The sequence below is a fragment of the Tiliqua scincoides genome, chromosome 12 (genome assembly GCF_035046505.1).
Source record: "Tiliqua scincoides isolate rTilSci1 chromosome 12, rTilSci1.hap2, whole genome shotgun sequence".
NCBI lineage: Eukaryota > Metazoa > Chordata > Lepidosauria > Squamata > Scincidae > Tiliqua > Tiliqua scincoides.
In genome coordinates this window covers 16,477,974-16,497,977 of record NC_089832.1, presented here as the reverse complement: position 1 = coordinate 16,497,977, position 20,004 = coordinate 16,477,974, and the positions used below count along the sequence as shown (strand labels likewise).

General features: G+C 47.0%; 1 protein-coding gene across 1 annotated transcript in view; it reads right to left on the bottom strand.

The window, feature by feature from the left end:
• COL4A5 (collagen type IV alpha 5 chain) overlaps positions 1-20,004 on the bottom strand; it is a 115,222-nt gene that overhangs the window by 56,863 nt on the left and 38,355 nt on the right. The window contains exons 2-10 of the mRNA XM_066640136.1: positions 11,952-12,011; positions 7,431-7,520; positions 6,827-6,871; positions 5,908-5,952; positions 5,735-5,797; positions 4,903-4,956; positions 4,202-4,228; positions 2,842-2,922; positions 909-971 (exon numbers count right to left, since the gene is read on the bottom strand). Coding sequence (XP_066496233.1) covers positions 909-971; positions 2,842-2,922; positions 4,202-4,228; positions 4,903-4,956; positions 5,735-5,797; positions 5,908-5,952; positions 6,827-6,871; positions 7,431-7,520; positions 11,952-12,011 — 528 coding nt within the window. The remainder of the gene's footprint in view (positions 1-908; positions 972-2,841; positions 2,923-4,201; positions 4,229-4,902; positions 4,957-5,734; positions 5,798-5,907; positions 5,953-6,826; positions 6,872-7,430; positions 7,521-11,951; positions 12,012-20,004) is intronic.

Genomic DNA, 20,004 nt, shown 5'->3' with positions numbered 1-20,004 from the left:
GGTGGTTCTGGAACAGTGTCTGGTGTGGCTGAAAAGGCCGATTCGGGAGTGACAATCCCTTCCACACTGGGAGCAAGTGTAGTCTGTCCCTGGTCTGTCTTCCTGGCTGTGGGCCTTCCTTCTTTGCCTCAGACTGTTGGCCAAGTGTCTCTTCAAACTGGGAAAGGCCAAGCTGCACAGCCTGCCTCCAAGCGGGCCGCTCAGAGGCCAGGGTTTCCCACCTGTTGAGGTCCACTCCTAAGGCCTTCTTATATAAATCGACAGGAATGTATTGAATTGCAAAATAAGTATCTTGGATGCTTGACTTGACAAGCATCTTTGGAACGGAACTGCCTCTGGGTCTAGATCAGTGAGCAACAGTTTTATTCTCACGGCACACTGACCTCTACGGTCTTTTGCTTTTTGTGATGTCACTCCCAGGAGACTTATCTTGTTCTGTGACTCTGTTTCTACTACCTGTACCAACGAATTGTCTGCCTCTCTTCCTCCGTAGGCTCTGCAATTTGTCACACTTACCCACAGCAGTGCGCAAGCCAGACATGCAATCCCCCACATCTCTTATACGCACTTTCCCCAAGCAAACACAGCAGGCTGAGCCAAGTGTGTGCTTCTTCCACACACAAAACACCAACGGCTCTTTGATACAAATCCTCCCATCTGGCCCAACACCTCTTCCTACTCGACCCAGTGCAGACATGACCCCGCCATGCGCTGAACAGAGCAAGAGGAACAGGGCGCATGGGCCCAGCAAAGTAGTTCACACTGTCAGTGCATCGTGTCACTGCCCGCCCCTCCCCCACCCTTCGGCACTGCCTCTTAAAGCGCTAGGGAAGTTCAGCAGCTCTGACTCTCATCTGAAACCACTTACTCATTCGGCAGGCTAGGCAGAGGTAGTCGAGGACACGTACCGTCAAACCTGGTGGGCCGGGAGGACCAAGAGGACCTTGTATTCCAGGGGGGCCTGCGGAACCCTACAAGGAGGAGTAAGGGAACAGTCAAAGGTGTTTTGGCAGCAAGCTACTTAGACAAACTGTGGGCACGGAGGAAAAGCACAACGTGCACACCCATATGGGAGGGAACCAAGTCTTCCACATTTGGGTTTGGATGCTGTCTGGGATTGGCCATCAGTGAACTTGAGTTCTGGTTCAAGCCCATACAAGTTTGGTGACCAGGTCCTCACACCTCCAGAACCAGTTTTGCTGGAAATCCAAATGACGTTGGGAATCCATATACAGGCATGCACCGCAGAGCTATGCTCGGGCAAACGAACGCACATACAATAGCGGTCCTGCCAAACTCACCTTCCCTTCTTCAGCCAGCTAACCAGTGCTTTGTGCGCTTTCCGTTGAACTTTTGGCAGCTAGCTGTCTTTTTTTCTTGCTTTCCCCAGTCCCACAAGGCATTCTGGGTCATAAAGCATTCTGGGCATGACCTGGCAGCCGTAAGTGGTTGTCCAGGCAATGACCAATGTGCCTAACAACATGGTTTGCAGATCAAATCCCCACTGTTAAAGCAGTGCATACCTGTAATTCCATTCCCAAATGATTCCTCTGCAGTGCCAGTCAAGACATACCAGGAAGCACTAGGAAATTTTTTAAGCCAGAACAGAACTAAACTTATAAGATTTACTAGCTGAAAGCGGGTGACAAATTATAGTATCCAGTAGTTCAGCTTCAAGCCCAGCTGGAAAGATTTCTGGATTGTAGGAATTCAGTGGGGCGCTCCATAGGTGGGGCCTGCTGAGGGCCCACACCAGAGCACACACCCATGCCTAAGGCTCCCCTGCATGGCCCAATAAGCCAGGGCCTGAAGTGACAGTGCAGAGATTTTCAACCTTTTTCATCTCATGGCACACTGACAAGGTGCTTACATTGTCAAGGCACACCATCAGCTTTTTGACCACTGACAAGGCACACCGTGCTGTTGGAGGGGGGGAGGGTTACATCTCCCAATGGCCCTACTAATAAATGACCCTCCCCCCAAACTCCCGTGGCACACCCGCAGACCATTCGCGGCACACCAGTGTGCCACTGCACAGTGGTTGAAAATGGCTGTACTAGTGATTGCAGAGGAGCAGGGATAGCACTGGGGAGCAGGTGGCAATAGAGGGTACAGATCCTCCTTTGCCCATCTGTACCTACACTGGCAGCAGTGAAGAGATCTGGCTACTGCCTGATTAGCATTCCTGAGTGACAGGACCACTGTGTTCTGGACAATGGTATGCCGATAAGTGCATTCTGGTCAACCAAACCAACAGGACTGCAGGTAAGTCAGAAATCGGACAGAAACCGGGGAACGCTCATTAGGAGACACGACAATCGAAGCAATTAACTTTTTGGAAGCAGCCACCTTACCTTTTGTAGTTTCCAAACAGGAGTTTGTCAATGCAAGCTCTGAACGAGCATTGTCTCCTGCCCATAAACCCAACATTTGTGACAGATCTGAACAGGGAGATCAAGTAGCAACGGCTTGGGTAACACACACACACAAAGCGGGATTCTCCCAGAAATCTATTGTCCTGGTGGGCTGCTGTGAGATACAGGAAGATGGACTAGATGGGCCTACAGCCTGAACCAGTGGGGCTGTTCTTATGTTCTGATATCCTTGGATCTAGTTCACCTTTGCCACGCCGTCTGCAGCACTCAGCTGCCACCTTGTGGCAACTCTGTTCACCTGCAGCTGCCAGTTAGTAGAAAACTTAAAACCTGGTCATTTAATTTGGTTCCATGCAAATCAGCCTCCACTTTTTAATCATGCGCTTCCAGTCAAACCCTGCTGGACTTCCTTTGAGCATTTTCTTTTCATGCACGACATCGCAAAGGGACATTTCGGCAGACTTACTGGCAATCCTGGTAGACCTGGAAATCCGACATCTCCTTTTTGTCCCGGCAACGCAGACGTGATTATTTCACCTGGATCACCCTAGAAGGAAGAAACTGGATTAAGAAACCCAAAGGTGTCTCAAAACAGGTACAGAACTATAATGACTGTCTTGGGGTGCAATCCTAACCCACTTTCCAGCACCATAAGGGCAGTGCAACTCCGAGGTAAGGGAACAATCATTCCCTTACTTTGAGGAGGCCTCCATGAGTGCCACCCAACTGCAGGATGCAGCACATGTCCTATTGTCACCACTATGCCAGTCCTGGAACGTTGGTTAGGATTTTGGCCTTGATTCCCTGCTAACTGGGTAAGAGGCACTTTTTCAAGTGGGTGCCTCTCTTTTCTTTAGCAGGGGGAGAGTAAATGGCCCTCCTCACCCCAGCAGTGTCTTTTCTAGTGGCTGTCTGCTGGTGTTCTTAGATGCCCCTTTTGGGACAGGGAGCCATTAGTTGTTTGATGTTCTCTGTAAACCACTTTGTGAACTTTTCATTGAAAAGCGGAATATAAATACTGTTGTAGTTGTTGACGATAATAATCTCAAAGCAACCCATATTTCTGCAATCTGGGAGCACAAAACACTCGCAAGAGACCTTCCAACCATTTTCTTCATTTAAGCAGGGAAGCATTTGAAATATTTATGCGTTCAACTGTCTCAGATGCAGGCAGACTGACCCCGCGTGCTTCATTTGTGCATTTGGGTTGAATCTGCATCCACCTTAGCCCTTTCACACTGCTGTTTCAATGATCCAGAATCGAGAAAGAGGACTTGAGGATCACGCCAGGTTTCGCACTTCCACCTAGTAGGAGGCCTGCGTCGGACCCTGTGTTGGTCTTTTGCCTTTTACCAAGGCTGATTATTTCATAATGACGTTCTGTCTTCGACAAACCGCATCACACTTCCGAAAAACCTCATCACAACTGTGTGAGAACACCACAAGTATCCACAGGCTTCTGTCGTGTAATGCAAGGCTATTGTTTTAGAGATATTTAGTCAACAAGCAGGGCTGGACAAGGCACATGACGAGGTGACATGACAAATGACACCACTTCCTTATGCCAGTGTTACTCGAGCAGTCGTCACGACTACTCCTACTCCACTGGCTGGAAAAGGAAGAGGAGAAAAGAGCAAAGAGGAAATCTGGAAGAGAGTAGCTCTAGTCTAGGCCACCATTCTCTTCTCTCCACTTCCTCTTCTGCTCCATCCCCCCTCTTCCTTCAGTGACATCACTGCCCCTGCTGCGGAAGTAATCAGGGAGCTCCCCCTCAACTATACCCTTTTGTTCCAACTGTGGATGAGCTGTGGAAACAGAACACTTACCTTCATACCTGGCAAACCAGGAGGACCCTACAAGAAAAAGCAGAGTTACTCATGTGCAAGCTGATAGTAATTTGTCAAGCACTGTTTGTCCCTTGCTTCAAACAAAGGTAATCAACTCAATAGGGGCAACAGGAAGGGTTATATTTTGGTATATAACACCCAAGATACTGTTTAGAAAGAAATCACTGGTCTGTCTACTGAGGAGGGGGGGGGGTTTAAGGAGAATACAGTGGGCCCTCGATATCCACGGGGATCTGTTCCAGGGCACCCCACAATACTGACTTCTGCAGGTAATTACATCTGCAGCTGGAGATCTGGACACAGCCAGATGTGCCTTCTGGTCAAGTCCGGGAGGATGGACAGACTTTCTGAAGGATCCACTTTGTTGTTTACTAAAACTCTGAAGTTCACCAACCAGAACCGGCTGCAACATAGTCATAGATGGAGCTGAGGGGGTCTCGCATCCACACCCTGAGATAAGCAGTTTGCCCCCCCCCCCATCTGCATCCTATTGCTGGACCTTTGTGGGAACATGAAGAAAAGGCACTTTTCTTTATGATCACCAATGAATGAATGAATGAATGAATGAATGAATGAATGAATGAATGAAAGAAAGAAAGAAAGAAAGAAAGAAAGAAAGAAAGAAAGAAAGAAAGAAAGAAAGAAAGAAAGAAAGAAAGAAAGAAAGATCTCGTACTTACAGGAGGGCCTTCTAAGCCGGGAAAGCCTGAACTCCCAGGGAAACCTCGTTCTCCCTACGGAAGACAGAAGAAAAACTTTATTATATTGTTAAAGGCAGGGAGTAACAAATGCTTCTGTAAAACTGTGATGGAGCAAGAGACAGCCATGGCCGCAACAGAGAAGGGGCAAACACAGATTTTTTTTTTAAAGAATCACGAGTACTGCGTATCCGAGACATCACTGGGGTTTATGGCACCTGGTGCAGGAGGTCTGTGCGTCACCCCCAGGGTGGACCTCCTCCCATGTAGTGGGCAGCACAGTGCCCTCGGTGGTGCTCAGGGGCCCCTCTCTCTCTCCCTTCCTTCAAACTTGGAGCTGCTCTAAGAGTAACTCATGTATAAGATGATCCAGGTTTCAGAATCTATTTTAAAACCTAAATTTCTCGACTCATTCACAAGTTTATGTGGTGGTTTAAGTATGAGAAAGACCACCCCCCGGGACTCCTCATTTCAGTGTGGCATCCCATCCCAGTATCTCCAGAACAAGGCAGAGGCTACCAAGAGAAGGGGAAGTACACATGGCAAATGACAACAGAGCACACCCCGTGCTTGGCTGGGCCACTAACAGCATAACATATGAGTAAGCAAGAGAAGCTAGAGAAAACTGGAGGCTGCCATCAGATCCACCCCTCTAAGTAGCATTCCTCAAGGTATATCCTATTGCTGCTTGCAATCCTATCGCTGGAGATCTCCAAAAGCCAAGCCTTGCAAAGCTGATAAGCACCCAACTTCAGGCATCAGGAGAGCTTGAGCCAGCCCCAGGTTGATGCATTTGTAAGAGAGTCAGTCCTACCTTTGTCCCATTGCATCCTGGGATACCTGGAAGCCCTGGAGGCCCATCCTGACCTGGGAGCCCCTACAAGGTGGAAGGAAGGATGGCACAAATACATGAGGATGATGCTGTCTGCACATCTTGACAAGAGAGCAAGAATTCCGACATCATAAGGAGGGGGAAAGTCCACTTACAGGAAGTCCTGGTGTTCCTGGAAAGCCCGGCAGACCTGGAGGCCCCTGAAGGTTGGGAAAGAACCACATGATAAAATGAGATTGGGAATGATTGTTTTGAGAACAAAGAAGGGTTGCACAGAATGCCGTACAAGGGAAAAGTTATTTACCTTGGGATCTTCCTGGGTTCTCAGGCAGAGCTCTGGGAGCAAACATTAGGACCAGATTTCAAGAATGAAACCCGGTTTGGACGTCTCATTGCACTTGAGTTTTACCGTGTGATGGTTCCTGTGGCATCATGATGTCACTTTCAGGTTCTCCCCAGAGCATGGACTGCTTGCTTCTGCTTTGCACGCCCCATTGAAGGGGAGCCTCCAAAGGAGAAGGAATGGGGTGTGCAAAACCGTTACGCACACCCCCTTGCAGAGAGGCTGGGAGCTGCCTAGAGTGTCACTACTGTGCACCACCCAGTAAGCCTGATCTGGTGCCCCTCCCTCCCAGCAGTGCCCAGGGCACCTGCTCTGTCTCGCCATATCCAAGATATGCCCCTGGCCATTTCCCAGTCTATGGATAAAATCTTGAGAAAATAAGGCGTGCACCAGCATCAATGAGATGAGGTGTATCAAAGGCGTATCAAAGGCAACCCCAAATACTCTACCTGGGGTGACACAGTTCCAAAAAGGGGCCCTGCTTAGATTTGGGTTGAACCTTCAAAGGGAGGAGAGCTTCAGTGCCAGAGATAAAACAATAGATAATGAACACCCAGGCCTGCCATATCACAGCTCCGATCTACAGCACATACCCAAAGTCAGGGACTTGTTCCCAGCTTATTCTTCAATTCATTCAAAGAATTAAGAGAAACCTTGCAAGCACCAGCTGCTTCTTTTGCTCTCGCCCCCAAATAAGCACACTGCTTGAAAAAAATGAAAATGTCACATACTCTTATTCCTTTGGTTCCATACGGCCCCTGAGGTCCAGTGTCTCCCTGCAGAAGCATGGAGGGAAAAAAAGAAGTGAAGAAGAGGCCAGCAATTACTGCATTAATATATCTGGTAAACTAGATGGTCTCCAAGATCCCTTCCAACTCTACTATTTCATGATTCTATGAAGACTCCCATTAAAGACCACTGTGCCAATGAACCTGAGCTACAGATAGCCACGTTACCTATTTTTTTCACTGGCCAAAACCAACATGCAAGCTAAATAAGGCCAGGTTTTGACATTGATCCATTTTTTACTTTCATCTATGCTCTGGTCCCTAACCAGACGAAAGTGCAAGGTATTGCGGTATTAGTGCCATAGGGTGGAATTTTTGGGTTGCACTCTCACTTCAGTGAAAGCTGGTCCAATGGAATGATGCCCTCTTCCCTTACCTGATTGTGCGTTTCTTCACCTGGAAGACCAACGTACCACCCACAGCACATATGCTAAAGAAACATCTACTCATTCACGTACAGCAATACCACGTAAGCGCCTCAAGCCTTGGGCGTTTCATAGATGGTGACAGCACACAATGTCCAATGCCGTTTGGTTGAGCTACTCACTTTTTCACCCCTCGGTCCAGGTGGTCCTTCTGGTCCAGGAAATCCAGGTAAACCCAGATGACCTTCTAAACCTGGAAATCCTCTTTCACCCTGGAAAAAAAAGGAAATAGAAATTCTCATTGCACATATCTTTTTCATTTGTCATAAGAAATGACATTTGCTCAGCTCAGTAGAATGCCAGAGTGCCAAATTTGCACCCAGGATTTCAGCAACCCTGTACACCGGGGTTCATTTGGTGAAGGTGAAACTGCAGCTTCCAATGAGCAGACTTGGGGTCTCTCTGCAAACAAAAAGACTTATGGTCTTGCTGGCCTAGCTCAGGGTCGGGAAGATTTGGCAAGCCCAATTGATGTGCAGCATGGAAGCCATGTAAGATTGGGAATCTTGAAAACCTCAGCTTGTTTTAAAAGGGAAAAAGAAAAGGTTTTAAAAGGGAAAAAGGGAGGTTTCTGGACCTCATGAACGGAAAAGCAGTGTTTGAAGGTGAGAAGTAAGGTGTGAAGTTTCGCTGGACCCTTCCATGCTTGGGGAGCAGGGCTTGGATCTTCTCCATAGCTTCCTGACTCTTTGATTCCAACCCCAGTAAGCTGCCCTGCTTGGCCTCAACTTGGCAGAATATACGCTCCCAAACCAAAAAACACAATCCCTTTTGAACGAACTGCCTGTTTATTCTACACGCTGTTCACGTTGTTTTGGCATTCACCCTGCTGTCACACCCAGCTGTTTGGAAGCTTTAGCAGTGGTGGGGGGGGGGAGAGGACAAGGTGAAGGAGAGGTTGAGGTGATGCAAAGATACCTACAAAAGATACACAGCTGTGTGGTCCTTGGCGCTCCGGTCAATCAGCAATCCTATTCTGGAGTTGGGATTAAGATCAGGCAATGCCACATGACCTGTTCTGGGCAATCATTTTTGAGATGCTTCTTGGTTGAGATGCTTCCTAAGTGGAGGTTTGTAAGAGGGGGCTTGGAACAGAATTACTTCGCTAGAACTTTAGAGGAGCAGAAGAAGCAGTTTCTGAGTGAGAGGTCAAGGATCGTGCCTTCTGCCTCTCTAGTGGGAACCCTAGGGGACAGGGAACTGATGTCCCAACATGCCTTGCAGGGTGCAATCACAAAGTAGACATGCATGACCATACCCAAATATCCCAAGGTCTGATATGACTGATCGGCTGTCTTAAAGAAATGAAAAATAGGGGTAAGGAAACTCCCTCAACACTTGGAAACTGTTTCCAACTTGGAACAGCAAACATCAACGTCAAGTCAAAATGACACCATCTGGCACCCTTCCAGTCACTCTGATTCAAGGCTTTGTCAATACAGTTCAAACAGAACACCAAAGAGTGAAAAGCAGGCACGGGTTATTTTCATCCCGAGAAAGAGAGCACGAGGTGAAAGATCAGAGCTAGCGTCAAGAAGACTGCGGGGTCCAAATTTGGTGTTTGTGGCAGCAGAGGGAGGGGAGTTCACTTCACTGTGTAGGCTGCAAGATCTTCATTCCAGTAGCTCGCGAGTGCAGGGGTGTCCAAACCCCGGCCCGGGGGCCACTTGTGGCCCTCGGAGGCTCCCAATCAGGCCCTCAGGGAGCCTCCAGTCTCCAATGAGCCTCTGGCCCTCTGGAGACTTTCTGGAGCCCGTGCTGGCCCAATGAAACGGCTCTCAGCATGAGGACAACTGTTCGACCTCTCATCTGAGCTGTGAGACGAGGGCTTCCTCCACTACTTGCTGTTTCATGTCTGTGATGCAGCAGCAGCAGCTAAGGAAAGGCCGGCCTTGCTTTGTGCAAGGCCTTTTATAAGCCTTGAGCTATTCCAAGAGCTTCATTCATTCGTATAAGTTTCCTCTCTAATATATTCATTTATGTAAATTTATTCAAATTTTAAATGGTGAATTAATTCTTTCTTTCCCGGCCCCTGACACAGTGTCAGAGAGATGATGTGGCCCTCCTGCCAAAATGTTTGGACACCCCTGCGCTAGTGTAAAATGTACAATACATAGACAGCGGTTCCGTTAAGTGCTAAATGCCACAAATCAAAGGGGATTCAACATTTTTCACATCAAGGTACAGATGTGCCCCAGTATCTGCAGGGGACACATTCCTCTCCCCACCCCCACCGCAGATAACAGAAACAGTGGATAAGGAGGAAACCTATCTTCGCAGTTCCCTGTGCCCCCTCCCCCACACCCAGGAAGTCTAAGAGTAAATATTAACTTCCTGCTCTTACAGCCCAATCCGATTGACCTTTCCAGTGTTGGCGCATCCACAATGCAGCTCCAAGGTAAGAGAACAAATGTTCCCTTACCTTGAGGAGGCCTTGGGGTCTGCCTTGGTGACTGCCTTGAGGAGGCATTGGTGACTGTTCACCCATGGCAGGATGGTCTCCCATATGCCCCATTGGCCCAGCTGCATCAGCGCTAAAAAAGCTGAATAAGATTGGGCCCTTACAGTCCAATCCTATGCATGTCTACTCAGAAGTAAGTCCCATTAGAGTCAATGGGGCTTACTCCCAGGAAAGTGTGGATAGGAATGGGCTGCCAGCTTGCACTCTAGCCTTCAGGCTGCCTGTCTGCTTGTCTTGCTATAAGCCTTCTGCTTGTAGCATTTGGTTAAAGCAAGACCAGTTATTGCTTCGTATGAATATAATGAAGCTAATGCGCAGCGATTGCGCAGGGGTACAGCAGATAACTATGTCTGCAGATACAGGGGGATGACAGAAAGTTCTCTCCAAATCACTTTCTCCGCACCACGTAGAGTTTCCTAAGCCTCTGTTACCGTGACAGGGGTTCATAACATACCTTTCAGCATGTGTGCACACACAGACAAGGAGCTTACCTGGATTTGTGGCCCTGCAACCTCATTTAACCTGCCTTCACTGCCAAAGAGACTAATCCTTAGGCTTAACACACATACGTGTGCAACAAACTCTTGGCTGGAGTCGATGCCAAGTTATGATCTCATTGGCTTGAACCACCTGGATAAAAAAAAGGTGTGGCACCCTGGAAAGCCTCTACGAGGCACAGGCATAGCTAAAGAACTCCATCAAAAAGAGACGTCCTTAGCAGAAGAGTATTGTACTGAAATTACTTACTGTACTGAAATTACTTATTGTACTTATTGTACTTATTGTACTTTAACATTAAAGTTACAGATCTGAGCTTTTCAAATCAGTTTGGAAATTCATATTCAAAACCCATAACCTCCAGGCTATCCTGATTAACACTTTCACTATGCAGCAGCCCTATGAGTGGAGGCTGAAATAGCAGCCTCTGGAAGAGGCAAGTCTGTTTCCTCCACATCAGTGGTTCTCAAACTGTTGGTCGAGACCCACCTGGTGGGTCGCAAGCCAATTTCAGGTGGGTCACTCAGCTCAGCTGCCGCTGAAAATACAGAGCTGAAAATGCAGGGTACACACCTGCTGGGTAGGGAGGTCTTCCGGTGTGAGAGAGGCACGGTGCTTTCCCCTGGATAGGTGAGAAGATGGGACGCTATAAAAGAGGGAGGGCTCTGCGGCTGGAAAAGGATTTGTGTCTGCATTCTGCTTTGAGTTTTGAGCTGGAATGTTTGAATTCCGAGCTTTGTTAAGTGACAGCATCGCCGATGCTACAAATTCCGAGCATTTGTACAAGTGACAGCTGTGTAATGGGACCTTTGGCTAATTGCAGCTTAGGTTTGATGATGTCACTAAATTGATGATGTCACTCCTGGCCATGACATCACTTCCAGGTTAATGACATCACTCCCAGTGGGTTCCGACAGACTGTCATTCTAGAAAGTGGGTCTTGGTGCCAAAAGGTTTGAGAACCACTGCTCTAGATCACTGCTGTTCCTCTTAAGGCCATTTTGGGGTGGTTCTCTCTTTTTTAAAATTCACAAATCAAATGGCAAGGTTCTTACTATTGGAATTTACACTATACCACTGGAGAAATAATCAAAGGAGAACGAGAGCATTTCAAATCCTCCAATCAACACTCCAAGCACTTGCATTTAGATATATACTGTAGCATGGGAGACAAGATCAAAACGTGCAACACCCGGGGAAGTTCCCATAAGGTGGAACAGGAGACACCTGTACCACACCACCCTTGGTAGGAATGGCAGCCAAAGCCAAAATGAAAAGATCCTAATCACCTCTGGTCTCCTCATCTCACCTGCAAATATGTTAATCACCTTACAGACTTTTCATCAAAAACCAAGGGGCAAATATTTCAAACAATTGTTTGTTTTTTTTAATCCAATGGTGACTACTGATGTCGCAGTCATAATAAACATATGTGGATAAAAAGTAACACATTTTGGGTATTAGAAATCATTGGAAGTTTTTCCGTGGTGCACAAAACTGTTTCAATGCAATAAACACACTTCAGGAGGCAGAAAATGCCAACCGTATATTCTTATACAGCCACTGGAAGACATCAACACAAAATATATGCAGCCTGGCACAAAAAATGATTAGATTACATGGATGCATTTGAAGGGGTCTCTCAAGACGCACGCACGCGCACACACACACACACACTATTCACCTTTTCTCCTTTGGTTCCACTACAGTCACATTTCGATCCTGAGACACAACCATGGCAAGCCTAGACAAGAGAATTAAACAAATAAAAATTAGTTATTGTTTCTACATGAACAAGAGAGGTGATGATTCCTATGCAAAGGCTACAATCCTAAACAAGTTTACCTGGGACTAAGCTCTATTGAATAAAAGGGGAATAAAGAGGATGCTAATGAAGGTATCTCACCTTCTTCATTGGTACAGAGTCCTGAAAATAGTGTTAAATCCTAAAATAAATGATTAGTATAGAATAGGCTGAGACAGAGATTTGGGACCCAGGGTAATTGAACAGGAATTGATCCATAAGCACCAGGGAATAAGATCTTTGTCTATCTCACAGAATTTGCAAGAAGCCCATCTTAAGGGTAAAGAAGGGCATGTGTGTTCAGAACCCATAGATCTGACCAAGTGTGAGTTTCAAACTTGTGATGGAGGGCCTCAGCTGGCCTCCTGGTTACATTCAGTCCTCTGTGGCCCAGACCCACAGATTCAATTATCTGCAGTTTCGGTATCCGTGGGGGTCTGGGAATGGATCCCCTATGGATAACATGGGCCAACTGTACATATTTACACTTTAAACTACTACTACTATTCACACACCCCTAAAAAACCACCTCCTGCCTTCATATAGATCGTTTTCTTTGCTGCAAATGTCAAGGGGTGAATGAAGACTTTGGTAGACTTGCCTGAAACTTTCAGAATTGTTGAAAGTTACTACTGCGGAAGATGAAGCAAAGAACAGGTTTAAAGTTAGCTTATTTCCACTGACATATCGTTGCTTTTAAAAAATGTGATATTTTGTCCTTACGGGGCACAAACAGCTCCTCTGAAATATATGTTAGCAGCACCAAAAATTGTATTTAGCAGTAATTACAAAAAGGATGAAATTGCAACACCAAATGAATGGATGTTGAAATTTCTTGACATCATGGAAATTGATCAATTGACTGATCTGATCTGATGTGGGGGAAAAAAATGGCCTTCTTGTTGTGTCACAGATCAACCCCGACGTTCATGCCGGCCAGCTGATTCCAGAGCTTGTCACCCCAGCAGGTTTTGTGCCCGGATTTCCGGGCATTTGTGGCTGGCCACAGCAAAGGTCAGGGGTGATCTGCAGCACAACAGGGGAGACCTCAGGTGAAACTGTAAGTTCCGTCTCCATCGGGGACACCTTTACCGGCGCACAGTGGTCTCCACTTTGGAGACCATTGGTTAAGACAGTCTTAAACTAGACAGCCCAGTGTCAGACGGAGTATAAGAAGAATCTTTTATTACAGTCACTGACCAGTACAAACGGAGTATAAGGAAAACTTCATAAGCTCACTAAAAAAGCAAGACTGTTGTTTGTTTTAGAACTGTCACTCAGTTTAAAAAAACTTGTCATTCACATGAACTTGAATTGAAAGAACAATCAATTCAATGTGCATACATTTATATACAAATAAAAATAATCCTGAAGGAACAAAAAGCAAGCTTCCTTCAACACCCCCCCCCCCAAAATGTTGATGCACACATATAGCAAATATCCTACAAAAGGTATCCCCTTCTGTAAGAAACCAAAGATGAATCTCTCTTAAAACAGCAGCAAGCGACCCACATTTTTGCAAATAATGTGTTCAAAGTTTTAAATGTTTCAGATCTACTCTGGGATTCACTAAAGACACCTTTTATATATTCACAGGCCTACAAAATTGAGGGTCAGAAAAGTTTTTCCCAAACTTTTGACATGAATTTGGGGTGCTGATTCCAAAAATGGCATCCGTTTTGCCCTATCACGTCTAGTTTTGGAGATATAGTATAGCCTCATTAGTGAACGGTTCAAGCAGCTTCCTCATGAGGAAGCCATGGTGTAGGCTTCCTCATGAGGAAGCTGCTTGAACCATTCGCTAAAGAGGCTATGCCGTGTGCCCAAAACTAGACGTGATAGGGCAAAACGGATGCCATTTTTGGAACCAGCACCCCAAATATACCCATTGGTGTAATGGTGAATTGGTGTAACATTTAAGGAAGCAAAATGTGTGTTGGCCTGTGTTATTAACACACTTGCACTGTTTGAGTTTTCCAAATGCGGAAGGGAGATAACACTGAAGACAACAAAGGAAGTCCACACACGTAAGTTCACCATTATTGGAACGCTAAAATGCAATTGCACCGGTGTGGTTTAACTTCCTCCCTGCAGGAGATTCCAAGGGCTCAAACAGCAGAACCCCTCGCTCCTGTACCCTCCCCAATTCCTCCTGCCCCGGCATTTGTGCAACTGACAAGCGAGTTTGAACAGAGGCAACCAGCTCCCAGATTTTGTCCATCCAATTCCTGCAAGTAGAAACTGGAGCTTGTTTCCACTTGGTAGCTGTACAACTTTGCTCACAGATAACAGGGTAAACCACAATATTTTGCAGGATCCTGCAAACCACTGCATCCAACCAACCAATGATGGTAGCCTTAATGTATTACATTCACATCTCACATGCCTTCCACAAAGTTGCAAGATACATTTATAAACTAAGAGACAGTTCATTAGAAGACGGTGATTGTCAGGGGCAAGCAGAAATTGGAACCCGAGTTGGAAGCATACAAGCCGAACACTGGTTCCTGGACACATCTTGTTCCACTACTCCCCCTCGTCCCCATGAAGAGTAAAAGAAGCAAGAACTACAAGTCCCCTCCTCTGATATGACACTGCTTTCATTCTTTCAACTGCTAAGTGAGTTGTTGTACCGAGAAGTTGCAATTAAGACTCAAGTCAATAGGTGGCACTCTCTGCTTAAGACTGGGAGATGCTATTAGCACAGATTCATCCAGTCTTCTTCATTAAGGTACCTGCATCTCCCTCTCTCTGTCTCCAGCACACATATACACTTACCAAAGCTGAAAACAAAATCAGTATACCCTATGCATGTTTATGCAGAACTAAAGTTTTATTCAGTTCCATAACACTCCCAGGCAATTTTGCTCAGGATTGGAACCCTAATATAACATGAGCTGATGGGAGGGCACCAGGATGAGGTCTCTTGATATCTGGTGTGCCCCCTGGGGCATTTGGTGGGCCGCTGTGAGATACAGGAAGCTGGACTAGATGGGCCTATGGCCTGATCCAGTGGGGCTGTTCTTATGTTCTTAACTACAATTCCCAGGAGGCCTTGCAGGTCTCTTGTTATCTGGTGTGCTCCCTGGGGCATTTGGTGGGCCGCTGTGAGATACAGGAAGCTGGACTAGATGGGCCTATGGCCTGATCCAGTGGGGCTGTTCTTATGTTCTTAACTACAATTCCCAGGAGGCCTTGCAGGTCTCTTGTTATCAGGTGTGCTCCCTGGGGCATTTGGTGGGCCACTGTGAAATACAGGAAGCTGGACTAGATGGGCCTATGGCCTGATCCAGTGGGGCTGTTCTTATGTTCTTATGAGCTATAGACCATCCCTCAGGCAGCCTTAGGGAAAGGTGACTACCTAGACCAGTCAACCTTTTTTGTGCCATCACACAAACAAACAAACAAGACTGGGGACTCACCACCAATCCTGCCCCCTCCTGGAACCTGGCCTGCCCCCATCGCTTCTCAACCCCTGCTCCCACCTGCCCCATATCTCTCCACCTCTTGCATCTCTACATCTTGCACAACAAACCTGTGAGTTAGCAGCCTAAGCAAGGCTGAGGAGTTGCCGGGCAAGACAACAAGAAGAGGCTGTGCCGGGTTATATCAAAAGTTCTGATAAGGCAATACCACTATTGGACTGAATTCAAGCCCTCTCTTGCACAGGCTTTGAAGGTTTGCCATGACGCCTGAAATGAGGTTTCATAACCCCATTGGGGTCCTGACCCATAGGCTGAAGAACACTGTCCTAGACCAGTGGTTTCCAAACTTTTTAGCACTGGGACCAACTTTTTTAATGACACTCTATTGGGACCCACCTTGGTTTACCAAACTTTTAAAAAGGAGATCTAGAAAGGAAGAAACGTTATCTATTTGTAATAACCAGAAAAAAGACCCTCAAACATTTATCTCCCTATATTTACATATGCTTGCAAACTGCAGGAGCTGAGCTCTTTGCAGGGCAGTTAGCAGCTACAGTATCTGATTTATGAACAGCCTCCGGGCTTAAGGCAGATAGTTATTTGCTCTTTCCATCAAACCCACCAAAACCGATTTTGGGAACCCACCAAAAATTGGATGGTGACCCACTAGTGGGTCCCAACCTGCAGTTTGGGAACCATTGACCTAGACATTAACATACTTCCCTAGGCATGTTTCTCAGTTTGCCTCAAGTTGAGCCTGAGCCGCCTTCTTTCCTAACGCCTTTCGATCAACTAAATGCTGCAGCCCAAATTATGAACCACCAAGCATCGCAAGTAAGAGGAACGACCAAACAAGATGTCCCATTCCAATAAACTAAGGAAGGCAAAGACAAGTCACTTTTTAACTACCTACTGAAAGCAAGTTCAGACTCTCACACAGAGACCCCCTTCCCCACCTTGCCTCAACCCTCAAGGAAGTTCAGGGTCTGAAAGTCTGCAAGAAGCAGGTCAGGGTGGGGAAAAAAACTTCCACTCTGTTCTAGTCTCTTAAAATAAGAGCTGATCTTCAAGCCAGCTTTGGCACTGTTTATTTACATTATACCAAGGAAGGGAGCAGAGTTTTCAGTTTGCAAACCTTGAGAGGATTTTTTTTAAAGGGTAAGCCCAAAGCGAGAACATTCTGTACCGAGTGGAGCTGCCGTCAAGCAATCAGGCAAAGTCAGCCTCTTACCTCTCTCCAGTTTGACCATGCTTGAACTCGGTGACCCATTGCCTACCTGGCACCGAGGACGTCCTGGCGGCCAGCCCAAGGACGTGAGAGTGCACCAGACCAAGAGACAAAAGCTTGATCCACCTGTACAAACTTTGGAGAGAGATGCTCCCAGCCAGAGTTATCCCAGAAGGGTGTAGCCAGAGGGCATGTCTGGGGCAACTCAACCACTGCAGGCCCCCCTATTTATTTTATTTTTCACATTTTTACACCACCCTTCCACCAAGAAGCTCAAGGTGGCCCACATAGCTCCTTCTCTCTCTTTGCCCTCACAACAACCCTGTGAGGTCGGTGAGGCTGGGAAATAGTGATGGGCCCAAGGTCACCCAGGAAGTTTTGTGGCCGAGTGGGGATTTGAACCTGGATCTTCCAGCTCTAACCCCCGAATCACTACATCTTCCGGGCTCTCACTGCCATATATTGGTCATGAAAGTGTGGGGCCCAGGGTAGCAGCTGGAATTGTCCTACCCAAGGGACAGCTTACAGTTGCATCTTGCAAGGAAGGTGTTTTGCAAAGCACTAGTCGTTTGGTACTTTCACCCACCCCAAAGTCCACCAAGTTCTTCCCCTGTAAGAACTAGACTCTTGTTAGCTCGGCCCAAACTATCTCAGGTCATGTGGGTCTTGATCTGCAAGCCATGTCAAGCTTAGCTGAGAAATTTCAAAACATAGCTAGACAGGAGTAGGAGGTCAGCAAGCATTTGTGTCCTCATTCCCATAAACCATTCTTTGGCCACAGCCGCCTCATCCGTTCCACAGGATGAAAGCCAAGTCCCAGGAGTGGAATGCCGTCTGATGCTACCTCAAGTCTACCACTGCCACCTCTGAATTATAGAACAAAGCCCCTCACTATGGCTCCTTGCACAGTTTCCTCAAACATGGAAGTGCAGGATGTCCAGTTTTAGTGGTTCCCAACCTTGAGAGGACCATGGACCACTGAGCCTAAAATTGGAATCGTCGTGGACCTCTGCTTCTGCTTCTGCTTCCTGTCACCCCAGTAGGCTCTGAGCCCCGATTTCAGGGTGGAAGTGGTTGCTCAGAGCAACTTTCTGCAGAGATCGGTTGGAAAGATAAGACACTGCATGATGGAACGGTAAGCGCCGCGCACAACAGGAAAGGCATTTTCATCACACAGTGGTCCTGCGGTTTGGAGACTGCTTGCCAAGACTGATGGTGTGCCTTGACAATTTTAGCGCCTTGTCAGTGTGCCACAAGATGAAAAAGGTTGAAAAGCGCTGGCCTAGACATTAATGGATGTCCTTATGCAAGTGTCTCACTTTGCCTCCTGTTGAGCCTGACGTTTCTCAGCTAAGGCCCTTTTGAAAAACACTTCCAAGGCAGCACTCAAGTGTTCCTGCTGGCAACTTGACTGTTCATGCTGCAGGGGAGGTCCCACAGCTTTGTTCCCCATCCCGTGCCCCCTCGACTACACCCCTGCTTGTGACACCCAACCAGTTTTTGAGCCAAAAGAAAACATCACCCTGCAAGGTGATTTTCATCCCCTCCCAACACACACGTGTGCATGGCCAGATTCCAAGACCTTCAGACACCTGGCAATGATGAGAGCCACCAAACCCGACCATTTTGGACTTACCTTTTACATAAAGAACGAGCAGCCGGAAAATGAGCGACAAGACTACAAACATGTTTGGTTTGGTAAGTTGTAAAGGGACCTTAAGAAAAGAAGCTTGACGCTGTGCTCCAGGCCGCACTGGGTGAAGATCCAGTTCAACAGAATAAAGGAAAACAAACTGGCAAGACTCTACAGGCACCTCTGCATTCAGCCAACGTATTCAGTCTTTAGAGGTATACGGTCAAAAGTGTGGAATTTCACAAATATTTGCAGAAGGTCTTACTCCTGCAACTCTATCGGATTGCCTCGCTAAACACTCCCTCAATGGGATCATCAAGGGGATTGTGTACGCCGGGGCTCACCCTCCACATTCAACAGCCAAACCGGGGTCCTGCGGCATTTGTCCCTCTCTGAAGGAGTAAAAAAGAGACTTTCCCCCACTCCTTTCACAAAGGAGATCCTGAAGGATGGCTCTTTAAGTACACACATTAACTCACTCGGAGGTCACTTCAAATGAGATTTTTGCGCAGACCAGCCAGACACCATGCCAGAATCCACTCATACTGTCGAGATTTTTGGCCATGAGTGGAAAAAAAAGAACATTTAAAAATTGGCACACGATCCCCGCCCTCAATAGACTTCAAGAGCATGATTCAACACATCTGGTCCAACCTTGTCTGCCCCACGTTAAATTTTAGGCTGTAAAACTCCTATCTGCCCCTATCTGTTGTAATTTGGGATGCACTCTGATTCAACTACAATGTAGCTTAGTTCTCAATCAAAAGATCCTTACAGTCAGTGCAATTGTAAGAGCCAAGCAAAAAAAGAGCTTCATGTCATATCACTTTGGTTATCACAACTATTCACAGGAGTACAATTGGCACCTATGGGGTTCTGTTCCCACATAAGAACATAAGAACAGCCCCACTGGATCAGGCCATAGGCCCACCTAGTCCAGCTTCCTGTATCTCACAGCGGCCCACCAAATGCCCCAGGGAGCACACCAGATAACAAGAGACTTGCAAGGCCTCCTGGGAATTGTAGTTAAGAACATAAGAACAGCCCCACTGGATCAGGCCATAGGCCCATCTAGTCCAGCTTCCTGTTTCTCACAGCGGCCCACCAAATGCCCCAGGGAGCACACCAGATAACAAGAGACCTCATCCTGGTGCCCTCCCTTGCCACAAATCTTGCAGATACCAAAATCCATGGATAACTGAATTCCTGGGTCAGGGTCATCACCTGACCTCCAGACACAACCAGATGCGCCTTCTGGTCACGTTCAAAGGTATTCCGAAGTCCAGATGCAACCAGAAGGTGTTTCTGGTTGTGTCCAGGAGGTCAAGTAGGGCCCTGAAGCTCGGGTTCTGAACCCACACTAAGTCAAATCCATGGGTTCTTAACCTGCAGATATAAAAGGCCCACCTATACCTAATTAAGATGAAGATCTGAGTGCCACCCAGTCAAATTTATTACCAGGTTGGGACTTCAACAGAGGAAGGGGCCATAGCTCCATGAAGGAGCACTGACTTCACATACTGAAGGTCCTAGATTCAGTTCCCGGCATCTCGAGATTGGATTGGGGTCACAAACACCAGTCCAAACCCCGAGAGAGAGATGCTACCCATCACTGTAGGCCAGAGATTTTCAATCTCTCATATCTCA